Source organism: Chiroxiphia lanceolata, chromosome 6, assembly GCF_009829145.1.
Source record: "Chiroxiphia lanceolata isolate bChiLan1 chromosome 6, bChiLan1.pri, whole genome shotgun sequence".
Classification (NCBI taxonomy): Eukaryota; Metazoa; Chordata; class Aves; order Passeriformes; family Pipridae; genus Chiroxiphia; species Chiroxiphia lanceolata.
The window spans coordinates 29,978,467-29,993,450 of record NC_045642.1 but is presented as its reverse complement, the minus strand read 5'-3'; the positions used below and the strand labels follow the sequence as shown (position 1 = coordinate 29,993,450).

The 14,984-nt window shown below is 44.2% G+C and overlaps 1 protein-coding gene and 1 long non-coding RNA gene across 10 annotated transcripts in view; both read left to right on the top strand.

Moving 5' to 3' along the window:
• LOC116788733 overlaps window positions 1–6,961 on the top strand; it is a 33,193-nt gene extending 26,232 nt beyond the window's left edge. Inside the window, exons 8-9 of the long non-coding RNA XR_004357749.1 lie at window positions 5,757–5,857; window positions 6,695–6,961. This is a non-coding gene — a long non-coding RNA (uncharacterized LOC116788733). The remainder of the gene's footprint in view (window positions 1–5,756; window positions 5,858–6,694) is intronic.
• A 1,700-nt stretch (window positions 6,962–8,661) lies between these two features.
• The window catches only part of SMOC1 (SPARC related modular calcium binding 1), a 134,912-nt gene continuing 128,589 nt past the window's right edge, over window positions 8,662–14,984 (top strand). For all 9 annotated transcript variants that reach the window (XM_032691788.1, XM_032691785.1, XM_032691784.1 and 6 more), the window contains exon 1: window positions 8,662–8,844. In XM_032691788.1, the coding sequence (XP_032547679.1) occupies window positions 8,740–8,844 (105 nt within the window). In that variant the 5' untranslated portion in view covers window positions 8,662–8,739. The remainder of the gene's footprint in view (window positions 8,845–14,984) is intronic.

The window sequence follows — 14,984 nt, the reverse complement described above, 5'->3', positions numbered from 1 at the left end:
TCTTTTGGTCACAGTTTGAAATCAGAAGACCCCAACTTTTTTCCAGGCCTCCTTTCAACCACTTTACCCACCCCCATGCAGCAAGCAACACCTGCAAAATAGCCAGGCTCTTGGTTATGAGACACATGGACACCACAAGTCAACTTAAACATCTGCAAAGGAGGGGGTGAGGGGGAAACCCAGGCGTTCCTATCCCTACAACCTTGCTTCTCAGGGTCCCTGACTACACTTTCCTGTGTGCCATAAATAACTCTGCAATTACGTTAATTGGTTGCATATTTGTTGACACAGGAGTGGACAAGAGTAGGTTATGGTGGGAGGATTTTTGCAATTTTATACTGCCTTCTTCAGATGTCCCTTAATCCCTGCTCTCCCTTCCCCCAGTATTTAGGATTCTCATGTCTTTCAGAATAACTTTATAAGCCTGTGGGTGGGAGGGGGGAGCAGGAAAAAAAGAGTGTTAAAATTAATTTGATGGCACCCATGCACTCACATCTGTTCTACTGTGTTTCCCTAGCAAAGTCTATCAATCAAAAGGAAAAGGTTGATACATATAACAGTGGGATATTTCAAAAAGCTGGATGCAAGCAATTGTGTGCTAGAAGGTTTTTTCTGCACCAAGTTTTTGACAGGAGTCAGAAGAATGAAATTGTGTGCATGTTCACCTATATTTTTTACATTTCCCATTTTTTTTTAAAGAAGGTAGGAAACTAATAGAGCAACAGCATAACTACCAAAATTCCAGTCTCGGTACCTTTTGCTATGTTTATTGTTGCACATGTTCTGAAGTCCAAATCAGGGACCAAATGAAAGAGCCCTGACAACGCTGCAAGAACTTTCTGTCTGTGCTTCTAGTTTAGCTCATTACAGGCCACAATGCTACCACATGTGGTTCTGGTTCAAACCACCATCTCAGAGTATTCGGTATGGGGTACTTGACTGAGTCTTTCTTTCCAGTGCCTCCTTAGCTTGCTTTCTTTTGCTAGCAGTAATCAGCATTGCAGTGAGAAAGTTCATGGCATGTTGTGTTTCATCTTTCCTCCTTTCATCTCTCCTGAGCTGCTGTCCCCGCTGAGGACTAGGGAGGCAGGATGACACCTGTAGAGCCCTGGCAGTCTGCCTCTTCAAACACCCTGAGTGCTTTCTGTCAGAAACCACCTTCGTTGTTTCTTGTTCGACTCCTGGGTTGTGCTGTGTGCTGTTACAACATTGCCTTGTCTCAGCAGTAAAGCCATTTAATTTAGCGATGGATAAAATAGCCCATATTTAGAGTAGTTTGACTCAGCCTTGAAGTATTCAGCCTGGTTAGCAATGAAGTACAAATCTGGAGTATAAACATAAACACCATTCTTTCTGTATAGAAGCAACTGGACAAAACTTAAGATATTTAAAAAACATTTTTAGGTGGACAGTCCGTAAAAAACTCTTACCCAACTCAGCCATCTGAGCAGATATGTTCAGGATAATGTCTATTTCACCAGTTTGCTTCAGACCCTGCGAGTCCCAGCCTAGAAGTCAGCAAGGGGCCACACTCTTTTCTAAAAGTGGTGTTGCTGTGAGACATGTTCCCACACTGGATGTGTGATGGTGCTGACCCACTTCTACCTTTGTGTCATCACTGAGTGGGATCGCAACATTCTCTAGTTTTCAGTGGCAATGTGCTCTTACAATGGGATGAAGAGGAATAAGTGACACTACCATACAGCATCTAAATGAATGCACTTCAGAGTAAGGTCCCTTCAACAGCAGCACTGGAGAGAAGAAACCAGGTTTTTTGTTTGTTTGGGGGCTGTGGGAGATAGCAAAACATTCGCATGAGGCTCTTGACACTTGCTCAAGAAGGGGAAATAAGGCACAGAGACATTTTTTTTTGGCCTGCTCCAGGTGCTTCCAGCCAAGCCGAGAACAAACCCTGGGACCCTAGTATCATGTCTAGCTTCTGGAAAACAGCAACTCTTTTCTGATCTGGTTCTTGCCTGCTTTTGTATGGGAAACTTTGTGAGTTCCCTGTGAGCTGAGGGTAGGGGATTTCTGCAAAAATACACTTCTGAGTAGATTCCCATCACTTTCCGTTGGATCTCCCACAGTCCTGTCTGCCCTTTCGTCCTTATTCCTTGTCCCCATTTTTTAGGCAGCAATGCTGGAGTCTATCCTCTTGACTAAGCTGTTGCATTTTAATTTTCAACAGGCCCCTATTGCTCTTGCACCTTGTGTGTGGTCTTTGAAACGTTATGTGGATCGGCAGCTGGGAATAGTGAGTGGTGGGCAATTTAAAACAGAAAAGACTCTGTATCAGAACAGGGCTGAGGTTTGAACTCTGCTCAGCTTTGGATACGTGTAGCTGGTTCTCAGGGCTGTGATTTAAGTGCGTGTTTGCTGTGTCAATGTGAAACCTAAATCAGTGCTTCAAGAAACGGTAGAGACGAAAAAAACTTTGCCTGTCTGATAATGAGTGTTACTCTTGGCCCTGATGAAAAATTGCAGGATCAGGCACCTTAGAATTTGTATTCTGCTGTTTTGTCACCATTTTGCCTCCCCAACTCAGAAAACAAGAAATGTCTAATATGATGCCACGGTTTCTTTGTTGGAGTATGTTTATGAGCTGTTTCATGCTGTATAGGAGACACAATTCTGATTCTGAGTTTCCCGAGGATATGGACTGCTGATGCAGAGAGGCAGATGAGGTGGGTGCCAACCTGTGAGACAAAATACTTTCTTGCATTCATCTAAGCATCTCTCTGAGACAAGGTAAATGGGCTCAAGCAACAAATACAATTCCAATGTCATGAATTGTTGAGCTCATAGGGCCTGGTCCCAGCTGCTTCCTCCTCCTTTTTGCTATTTTCTGTGCCACTAGAGGATCATATGAATTGGTAGGTCAGGTGGGAGACCCTGCTTTTCATGTGTCCTGGCCTGATTCCCACACACGCACACTTCTTTCACAGTTTGATGGTGAGCCCACTCTGCCATGGGCAGAAAGTTCTCATGTATGGGAGATTCACCACTGGCTCTCCTTTACATTTGCAACCCAGAGTACCAAGTTCTCAAATTTCAGTGCAGAGGTAGTTCTTTCCCCACCCACTTTCCCATCTATCCCACCCAGGTAGACAGGATGAGCAGAAAGAATCCTTGCCTTGATGAGATTGATAAATGAGGTTGGAACAGAGCTCCTCTTTTCTGGAGTCCATATGGAGTCCTACCAACTTCAAACTCATAGCTGATTCAAAAAAAAAAAATAAAAGTTGGCAAGTCCCTAAGTACTTTTAAAGATTCTAAAGGTTAAAGATATGGTCGATTGGCATTCTTTTTAGAGCCTGAGTGATAGTATATTTACTTCACAGAATTAAAAAGGTGTACAATTAGCATTAGAAACATATTAGATAGATATTTGGAAGAGTCATTTAATTTTCCAGTGCCACATAAATACCCCTCATTCATCCCCACTGCACTGGGCTTCATACTGATTCTTAACATTATATGCTGCAATCTGCAAAATATAAGTAAGCGGTAAAAAAGCAAAAAAGGAGAATACCCTTGTTTTCAAGGAGCTGGCAGATTACAGACTAACATCAGCCATGTCATTGTGAGAGGTTCCATCCTTAAAAACAGGTAACGTGCTGCAGCACCATGTAAAGCATACTGAAGATCAAATGGGCATTAGTGCCTCCTTCACTACATCTTGCACCTCATTGCATTCCTTTTTTGGGTTTTGTTTCCATAATAAGGGTGTATGGCCAACAGCCTCTTCCTGTGGTGGAATAACACAGGGCCATGAAGGTACAGTTGGGTAGTAGAGTCAGATGGATGGCACTAGTGAGAGTTGAAGGTTTGGCAGTGAACTGTCAGTTTGGGAACTACCAGGACTACTAGCACATTTGGGAAACCGAAGTAGTGCAGCCAGGATCAACACAATTTAATATACTTTCTAGAGAAAAAGTCTGCACAGAATTTCTGTATGAAGTATAATGAATGAAGTGGCAGACTCTACATGGATTTCATGCGAAAAGACTTGAAATCCTATAACATTTTTGACAAAGCTTTTTGTTCAAGTGTAAGTGAATATTCTGCAAAGAGCTTCCAGGATGAAAAGCCCAATAGAACACTTCCTATTACTAATGGGGTTTCTGTTTTATTCAGGCATATATATAATTAGCTTTGATAAAAAGCTGAGACTCCTTTTTGTTGACATAATCCAGCAAATGCACCCCAAAATATGCTAATAGCAATGTGTGTCTGCCTAACAAGTGTGAATACTTTGCACACAGCAGCAATTGTGCTGACAGTGGGTGACACTGTAAAATTGCTGTTCACTGCGATGTGAATCCTTTCAAACTCAATGATTCCTGATTTTCACTTTCATAATCACTGAATCAAATTTATTCCTCCCCACTCCCTCACATTCTACCTATGTCTGGGAAGCTGGGGAAATTGTATTCTACCTCATTTTAGGGTGACTGCACAGATTCTCTCATCCTGTGGTTGCTATTCCAAACTGCATTGGATCATGAGTATGCTCAGCTGTGGCTTTCCAATCTTTATTCCAGGCTGCCCTGAACTCACCTTAGATGGAGATTTGGGAGGCCAGCATAGTATAAAAGGCTCTTTCATTCTGCAGGTTCTCAGCAATTAAGGCCTGGCAGCAATGGATAATTCTCTGATTAAATGATCCAAATGATTCAATAGGCACGATGTTAAAAAAAATAGCTCTGAATTCTGCATTGTTACAACCTACAACACCATCTTTTAAGCAAATTCCCCATTTTATTCTTTATTCCTTTTGCGACAAAAAGTGAAATCTAAACTTGTTGCAGGAGCAGTTGTAGCATCCCACTGACTTAAAAAAGGACCTCTAACAGTAAATTGGTCCCTAAAAGCAATTAACTCATATTTGGAGGCAGCAGACTATTCTGTATTGAAAGTGTGAGTAAACATTTCTACTAACGGCAAGAGGGGATACTTGCCCTGATGGAAGCTGTGGCAGACAGATCCCATGACAGTTCTGTGTGGGGGCAAATCTATTCAAAAGAGGACAGCAATCTTCTGAAGCTTGTTTGAGGACAAGACAAGTATGCGAGAGGCAAATAATCAGAGCAATCAAACAGTTCTCCCTGAACAGTTGTCAAGACCACCAATATATACGTTCTGTGCCATGAGTTGTGGTGGTGAGCATGATATGCATGCACCATAGCAACAAGATATTAATCATCAGCACAGACAGGCACATGTTGGGGTAAGTCTTCTGAGGTGCAAGTCGTAGGCTGATCTGGTATACACAACAAGCCCCGACGGTACCAGTTTCAGTGCTACCTCCAGCATCATTGCATAGTTGAATTCATTACAGCTGAGTTTACGTCTTCCTCTGAAGGATCCAAACTTTGGGCCTTGTGTAAAAATGTCTAGACATGAAGAACAACTTCTCTTCCAGTTCTATGTCCCTCTCTCTTTGTAGTTTTCAGTTACACACCCTGGGCAACTTCTTTGCTGGTGAGACACCACTGACTGGAGTGGCACTGTGCCAGCACAGTCTTTGGCACTCTGAGTGATGGCAGGGATTTTCAGAAGAGCTCAGGTGAGAAGGCTCTGAGCCCAATTCCTCTTACATTTGGTCAGTAGCCTGCTCTTGGCTCATCAGCATCTCTGCAAGGCCACTGGTGCCCAGTGCAGGCACTTCCCACTTGCCAGCAATCTGAAGAGAAATAACAGACAATTTAGTGGCACAAAACTTTCTGTTTCAGCAGTTTGTTTTATTTACCTAGATTTTTCTTTGAAGATGACACACCAGGAAAGTACATCTGTACCAACTGAAGCACCCAGACCACTATGCTGAAGAGTTTGGCATGCATTTTCAATTGTGAAGGTAATTTACTATTGGAAAAAAACCCTATGTATTTTCTTCTCTCTTGATGGTGTCTTTAAATGAACTTGGATGTCCTCCACCCTCCTGAATGGTGATTTGGTAAGGTTTTTGGGCTTGGAGCAGCTCTGTGGAATTTAATGTTTGTGATACATAGGCCAGGCTATGAAGTCTCTTCTGCACTAAGGCAGTAGTTCGATTCCTGTACAGGCCATTCGCTTAGGAGTTGGACTCGATTGTCCTTGTGGGTCACTTCCAATTCAGAATATTCTGTGATTCTGCAAAGGAAATATACATTCCTACAGAGAAACACCTGGCCATGGGAATATAGGTCAAGACTGAAGTATGTGTGCCAAGGTTATGAACAGCTTTGGCCATAAAGGGATCAAAGGGTTCTGTTACTGGGAATTTCTGACCATCTCTAGAACTTTTACTTGGTTTTAAGATGCTGCTGGTGTCAGGGCCTCATAGGCATTGAAGAGTAGGCTTCCTGTGTAGCAGATATTCTTCGTTAGGGATTAGGAAAACAATTATTTTTTTATGGTGGTAATGACCATTTATATAGCACAGAGATCCTGATATCCATGGGTTTGTCTGGGAAAAAATACACCAAAGAAAGATATTCATGTTTAAAGTAGAAGTGATAAAGAACACACGAAGGCATCACACGTGAAATAGGTCAGATGCAAAAATAAAGCTGGAGAGGGGAACTTAGGCAAGTATGATATTGTTATCTGGACTGAAATTTTATCAAGACTTAACTATGAGGTGATGTGGTACTTCAGTGGTGGGATCAGCACCTGAACAAAACTGTACTAGATTCTCCCTGTCTTTTCACAGATTCAGGTGTGCACTGATACAACTCATCCAAACTCAACAGAGCTGATCCTGATGTACACAAGGACACTCATATTCAGATTACCCAGCTCTCCCCCTCCTCTTCCCCTCAGGGTCTTTCTGCTCATGTCACGTGGAATGGCATAAGTTCAGGTATGGATCAGAGAGACTTTGAAATGGAAAATCAGAGGATACCGCAGGCCATATTGGAGAAGAGCTGGCAGAGTGGTGAGGGTTAGGACTAAGGTAGGCTTGTATGGGGTGCTGTGTTTGGAGTCCCAGAGGCCAAAAATAATGAATACTTGCAGAACTCCGTGTGAGTAACAAATGGCTTATCCTGTCTAGTCTAATGATAAAATGTTACATAGTGGGATTTTAAAAATAAATATGTTTGGTTTGGTTTTTTTTGTTTGTGGAGTTTTTTTGTTGTGTGTTTTTTTTTTTTTTAAAAGAAAGATTAAAGCAACCGCTATAGCTAAACACACTGCTTTGCTCTGATAAGATGCCAGAATTACACGACTTCTACTGTGTAACACGGTTCTTCGTGTGGGCGTAGCAGCCCCTCCCCATACCTAGCGGATACACTGTAGGGAATTTTTGCAAATGTGAGTATTGTCTCTTGTAAGGTCATCGACTAAAGAAAGTTAAATACATTGTATGAAGAAATTTCATGTCTTGTATGTTTCCTTGAGAGCATCACAAAATAGTGCTACATAAAATTATCCGTATTACATGCATAGCAATAACCTTCTGTGCATATTGTTTTTCAAAATGTTTGGCCTCTGCCCTGCCATACCCTCCATCAAACTCATGCTGGTAATTTGAAAATGAAGGACTCAATGTAAAAGCAAGTCAGTCTGGTTCCCAAGGTATCTCCACCACTCAGTAAGCACGTAGAGAGAGGCTTGGCATTAGACTCTGCCTCCAGTGCTCAGAGTCTACAGCTTACTGCCATTATACTGCCATGGTACTGCTCCCTCTTTAGTTCGTAATCGGACAGACATGCCTGCAGAGACTGGGCCCTGCCGGTAGATGTATCTCCATTTCCCTCCTGCTTCTGCTCCACAGCTGCACTCACTTCCCTGTTGCATGACACAATGCTCACTTTCTACCCAAGCTTCCCATTACTGAGTGCCTGGTTATGCTTGTACATACTGGGACCCTCATGCAGTCAATAAGGGCTTGTTGTCTCAAGAGGTACCAAACTTGGAATGGTTTTCCAGGTGCAAGGGAAAGACCACAAGCACATCACCTCCACGACGAGGTCTTCAGGATTGGCTGGGCAATGCAAAGCAATGGGTTGTGGGCCTACTTGAGCAGTTGGGAAGGCAGGGAAAGATCTTCAGGGACAGGTAGTCTTTGTGGCTGTGGGTCAGCCATTGCCCTGGGCCCCGGCATGGAGGTGACAAGAGGACATGCACACCCTGAGGCACGAGCTTGTACCTACAGCAGCTTTTGCCCCAGAGCGCCAGACCAAAGGAACGCGGTTTGTGGACCATGAGGTGATTTCCTATGCCAAAGTTTCCTGGTCACCAGCCCGACCCGGCTGCACGGCTCAGCTGTTACTGTCCCTGCCCGGGGCTAGGGCCGGGTATGCCCTGCAGGGCTTTGAGCTGGCGAGTGCCGGCCGAGCTGGCTGGCCGTCTCCCGCAGCCCCGCCGAGGCTGCCCGGCACCCGCCCAGGTGCCGCCGAGGGCTCCAGATGCTGCGGGCCCCAGGCACCGCCGCCCCGCGCCCCCCGCCGGCAGCGCCACTGCCCGCGGCCAACCTGCGCCGTCCGCCTCACGCCGGGCCGCGGGGCGGGGCGAGCGGCACCGCCTCCTCGCCATTGGCTGCGGCCCGCGGCGGTCGCGCGACTATTGGTGCTTGCCGCGGTCAGTGCCGCCCGGCCCCGCCCCGCCGCGGCTTTATAAGCGGCATCCCCATGGCCGGGGCGCGTAACCTGCCGCGGCGGCACCGGCAGCGCCGTTCCGCCCGACACGGACACGCCGCCCCTCGGCAGAGCTGCTGCCGGTGGCCGCAGAGCTCCGCCGCCGCCCCGAGGGACAATGGTGCCGCGGGCCTGTCGCAGCGCGGGTGCTCGCCCGTTCCTACTGGCGCTGCTGCTGGTGCATCTGCCGCAGGGTCGCGGCCACCGAGCCACGGGGCCCCGGGTAAGTGAATAAGTAAGCTGCCGCCCCGCCGCAGCAGGTTGCCCTGGCCCCGGACCGCTGCCCCCGGGCCCTGTCAGCGCCGCAGGTGGAGCCTCGGCCGTCGGGGCAGCGCCCCGCCCGGCGCAGACCCTCGCAAGGGCCTCCCCTCTCGCTTATTAAAAGCCGGGTGCCGGCTGCTTGCGTGAAGTTCGTACACCGTTATTAGCTTCTTGGTATTTATTGCAGAAAACACGGGAGGAGGGAGGTTGGCAGGCTGTGTTTTTATATTGCTCGTCTTGCATTTAATGTAGCCCCTGTTCCCAGCACATAGCTTTAGGACTTTTTTTTATGTTCCCAAGCAGGGATTAAATGAATCCCTGCAATAAAGCTCGATGCCTTCAGCCCAGGCTTTTCCCTGTAGGAGTCTGGCTCTATTTTTTTTTAATCTGACAGTATTTGACTCTTACTGGGGCTGTTAATTTCACTTACCAAACTATTACATTGCTCTGGGGAGAACTCAACATCTTTTCTAAATATGGTTCTCCCAGTGAGCGAGTGCTACCACTGCAGCAACACTACGGAGTAGCATGAGAGCTTTCAATTATAAAGCTGCAAAACAGTAGCTGTTCTTCAGCCAATGCTGCAATGAAAGCACCGCTCTCGATAAGTGGACAAACTTATGTCTCTGCAGGCTTGTTGGATGCATTGGGCCATGTGCATTCTTGACCTAGCAGTCTGAAATGCTGTGAAATGTAGCACTTAATTAACTTAGATCATGGTTAGGCAAGATCAGGAGTCTTCAAAATCCCTACTCATCTGAAATATAACAAGGGACTTCAGTGCAATGTTCTGTTTTCTGGTTTTGTTGTTGTTTTTTTTTTTTTTTAATGGAAGTGCTGTTTGACCATGATGGCTATTAAATGCTTCTCTGAACTATGGAAAGTGTACTACTGGCTGCACTGATGTCCTTGTGTTCAGCTGTGCTGTGTAGCCTCTTTTATGGCCAGATGTGTAACAGCAACTGTTAGAACTAGTATGAACAGAACTAAGTCAGAACTGGTGTGTGCCATAAATTATTGGAAACCTGCTTTAAAATATGAGGAAACACAGGGGTGCTTATGCATATATCTGTATTACCCCATATCAAGCATAAACCTCAAAATTGGAGTGGTTCCAAATAGAGAGGAGCTTTGAGGTGATAAGTAAGAGTCTGGCTGGATGACTAGGGCCCTTCATCAGCACTGATATCTAATGCTTTAATGAAGATCAGTTTAAACAAAGAACAAAATAAAAAAGTTCCTGATGGCAGTTTGTAATTTTACAGTAAGCCTGTATATCAAACAGGTTTCATATATGCCATTTTTATATAGTGTACTTTACAAGGCAGTTTAATCACTCCTTATGCTGTGTCTCTTGGAATGGGAGCTACTTCAGGAGAGTGGAAAACCTGAAATCAGGACTACTGATTTACTTTTTGCTTGAAGTGAACTGACTTTGCTATTTCTCCCTTCACGACTGGGGGAGAACATCAGTTATGAGTACTAGCAACTACAGGTCTGTGGAAAGATGTGCCTTAAAGTTTTAACTTATGAGCTCTTAAATAGAAAGCTGTGAACTTCCAAGATGTTTAACTCATGAAGTCTGTCTTTTTGCCCTTCAAAGTGTCATGATTAAGTATATGTGAAGGGGAGGAGTTTGGTTTACTTGTTTGCAGCCATGTTGATTGATATAAGCCCCTGAGCTTCATCTCTTGTAGTGATTAGTTAAGTTGTCATTAGTATAAAGGTGCCATACTTTAGATTCAAATGAACACAAACATTTCTTTATTATTAATTCTTAAATGATTATTACCAAGTTACACTGGTATGTATTTCTCATGCTGACTTGTGATCAAGAGTGTATTCCTGTCAGGAAACCTCCCTGTGTGGGTGACGGTGGTGTGTCAGTGTTGCAGTTCTGGGGGTCAAATCCTGTAGGTGTTCAGTTGCTAGGCGTGAAACTTATCCTTTAGCATTTTCTTTTCTGTATGGTAAGCACTGGAACTACAATATTTGCAAGGTGAAATGCTTTTAAAGGTGAACAGCAGCTTTTTAATCCTTCTTAATGAATTTAAATGACCAATAATAACGCTTGAAGCAAGTTTCAGATCTTCCTCCTTGCTTTTTCCTCTTGCTGCTGTAGTGTTGCTTCTAAGCTAGGCAGTCACTAGGGGTATTGAAGAGAAATAGGTGTATCTACATCTCTTCTGCCAATAAGGGGTGAAACTTTCAGATGAAGTGAGTTCAGGATAATTACTTGAATGCGAAGGTAAATTATAAGTGCAGCTAGTATCTACAGGTCTGCTGAGGAACTTCTGGCTCTCAAAAGGTGTACGAATCTTGCTGTTTCTTGTTATAGTGAAACTATGAGCAGTGACATGAATTCCTTAGACTTGGTAAGTGTCAGTGACTTGCAGGAAACATCTGGCTTTTGCACATATGCTGTTGGCAACTGACACTTACTAGCGGCTGCTCCAAGTGAAGCCCCATATTAAGTCTTATACTTTGTCCTAGAAATGACTTGGAAGCCCAAGGCTACTGTGTGACTTGTTCCTTCACTTGACAGACTCTAGAAAAGCTTCTGCTGTGTTACACAATTGCCTGGTCACTTCTACTTTTGTAGCTCAGAAGAACACTGGATGTGATCAACTGACTGTACTTGTCCATCTGAAGGATGGAAAAAGATAATCAGGCTTTACTTTCTATCATGTTATCTTCCTGTGTGCCTCTTTCTCTTTGCTGGCATGAGATCTGGAGTTGTGTGACAAGCCAGGTCTTGCTGTTTCCCCCTCCTTGATTCCAAAGTGATAGATGGGGAGCTTGACTGGGCTGGCTCATGCATCTCCTACTGTGTGGTGCGTTTAAGCAGTATTCTTTCGCAGCAGATTAAATAGATTGTGCCACTAAGCTCTGTATTCCTCCATCTGGACAATTAATTGTGACCTTTGTTTTTTCTAGTTCAGAGACAGATCTGTGTAGGCCTCCTGCTTTTCAAGTATAACTCCTGAATGAACTCCTGGTTCATTTATGGCGGAGAACTCTTGGTGGCAGTAATGACAAATACTAGCACAGAGAAATGGTGGGTGCTTGCAGAAGGAGCAGAATGTGACTGCAGCAGTCAAAAGCTGTCCTATGAATGGGCTTGGATTTCTGGAAGACTGGGGATCTGTACCCCCTCCAGTGACTGCAGAGGACTGAAAAATGGGAGGGGAGGACAGGTAGTCACTATAACTTGCTTCCTAGTTTCATGCATGGGAACATGTCATATTCTCTCTTGAAAGGCATGGTGGGTGGGATCTTACAATTCAGTGCTGTTGCAAAGGGAAGGTGGTAAATAATAAAATTGTGAAGATATCAACAAATTCCAGTGCATAAATTGGAGTGCCACAGAGCAATGGGAATTCCCTGCTGCAGCTGGCTACTAGTTGGAAGTAGTTGGAATACCAAATAAGAAAAAAGTGCTGAAAAGGCTCCTGCAGCTTTGTCATTCCTTGTGGAGGAGCAAGCAGCATTGCAGCTTGTGCCAAGGAGTGGCACAAGGAGTGTGTTCTGGTATATGTTCACTGCAGCCCCACTTGGAGGGTTCCACAAAGCAGGTGTCTTTACACATGCCCTACCAAAATTAAGGAGACTGTATTTTTTATGGTGGGAAGAAGTTACAAAAGCACATATGATAGAAATGTAAAGCAGAGGGCTTCATTCAAAGGAGATCTAGAATAGAAGAGTGAAACTTAGATAGGTTTTCAATGACTGAATTTTGTTTTTTGGTTGAGCTTAATCAACACACTGCATTTCAAAGGTCTACATTGATAACAACCGAAGCACTTTAATGTTTTAGATTTCCTTACAGTTGGAGAGATTAATTTAATGAACAAATAAGTACCCAAAGGCAAGCCTTTATTACTCTATGGCAAGCCTTTATTACTCTATCCCCCATTATTACTCTATGGCAAACAGCTTTTGGGTACAGATACTCTGTCCTGGTCAGGTGAGAGATGTTTTTAACCAAAGGGGAAGCTCTGATTGTATATGGAGCTATACTTATTATTTCTCCCTCTTCTTACTCCTTTAATGTTAGCTGAATTCCTTGATATGTACCGAAGAAATGAATCTGGCTTGTTTTTTAAAACATTATGCAACTATGTTGAAGAACAAGATTAATTGTTGTGTAGAGAACTATTAAAACATTATGTTCCAATACTTTCATATTGGAACAGCAGGTCCTGTTCTAAACAGAAAAACGCTGTAGGATCTGACTTGTTCTATGTAGTTTTAGAGTTGGTGTTTTAACTGCTTGAGCTTCAGAGTTGGCTACAAGACTATTTCCACTCATGTAAATGAGCTGTGCCATTAATGAAAGATTTCTGGCCACCAAAAGCTTTGGTACAGAAAAAGAAACTCCTTGTGTGTTTTTGCTGCTGGTGGCAGCAAACTCTGTAGCTGGTGGAACACCTATAATGATAACCTCTTGGCCTAGTTTTCCAGTTTCTAGCACTAGTCATGTGCGAAGGTAATCTTCACAGTGAGGAGCAGATGCTGTCTTGGCTTCTTGCATTTCCAGATGGCCTGAAGCAATTGGTAAGATGACTGTAAACTCATTTCAGTAGTATAGTAGCTCTGAAATATTAATACTGCTATTTAAATATCTTAGATGTTCTTATCCTGCCATCTCAAACTAATTGCGACATTACTATGTCAAAAAAACCCCAAACAAACAAAACCCCATTTGTCTCTTACTTGGCTGCTGAATCCCAGTTCTTCTGGGGCTGGCACATCTGACAGTACAGTTAAGTGTTACACAATAAACTTTATGCTCACATTAAAAGCTAAACATGGAAGCAGTACAGGTGAAACTGAAGCGAATCCCTCAAGGCTGCTGTGCTGACTGTCACACTTAGTGTCCTGTGTGACTGTGTGATGGCTTCCTGTCAGAGTCCCCCAGCAGCTGCCATGAAGTCTCTGGTGCTAATGCACCATCCAGGGACTTTGTGGCACAGCAAACCTTGAGTCAGGCTTGGTGTGCAATGGGAGTAGTTTACTGTTTTGGTCTTCAAGTGATGTTCTGGGAGAGTAGCACCTGTTGTGACTTAAACTATGAAGCCTACTTTTTGTTGTGTTACAAGCTTAAGTACTGACATTGCATTGGTAGGACTTAAAGCTTCCTATGCTTGTTTGTGAGAAGCTCTTCTGTTTGTGAAGTTCTTGCCCCAACAGCGAAGGCTACCATTGTTGTGAGTGTATTGCCTCCACACTGGACCTTTCTGGATAAGGTGTGAAGTCACTGTGAGCTTTTTGCTTACACAGAGAAACTACCAGGATGTGATGAAAGTGGTATGTAACTGTCTCCCTCTTCTAACTGGCTCATGTGAGCAGTTATAGCTTGTGTTCGGCAGCTTTTGTGTGAGCCATGTGAATCTTTCTGTGTGTGATGACTTTACTGCTTGTAAGTATGAGGAGGAAGTATTCTGGCATCAAAATCCTGACTGAGAATACAACTCTGCCCTTCCCCCCCTCCCTTGGGGTTGGGGGGAGCATTGTATCTATAGGAGAATAAAACCAGGAAAATGTAGCTTAGTTACACCAGGCTGTAAAGTTTTCACTCAGAGCAGTGACAACCAGATACCCTATAAAGGAGCTCTTTGTATTTGCCTTCATGTAGGCTATCAGCTGCCTGAGAGCAGTCAGCTTCCTCAGGATGAGGCCTTACCTTAAAATCAGGCTCCCGCCCCACTTCCTGGATGGTTTTTTCCTTATCACAGTAGCCTTCTGATGCAACTTAGGCTCCTGTTGGATGCTGCAGTAACAATGTATATAGCGTTAGCAATGTTCATGAGCGTTAGAGAAGGGTCATCTGCTTGTTTGGTAAAGAAAACGTTGCCTCTTATAGTGGATCTGCCTATGCTATCTGACTAAAAGGCCTACATGCCGGAAGTGCAGTCCCTACAGCATCGGGAGTGGTGATGGAACAAACTGGCTTTGGCTTATGAAGGGATTCATTCTAGTCTGTGTGACACTTTCAGAGTAGTCTTAAGACTGACCTGGGCCTGACTGTATGCCAGCAGCAGCCTGGGGTAACACACTTGGTGGAATAGTGTCCTATCTCCCTCACTGGAGATATCCAAG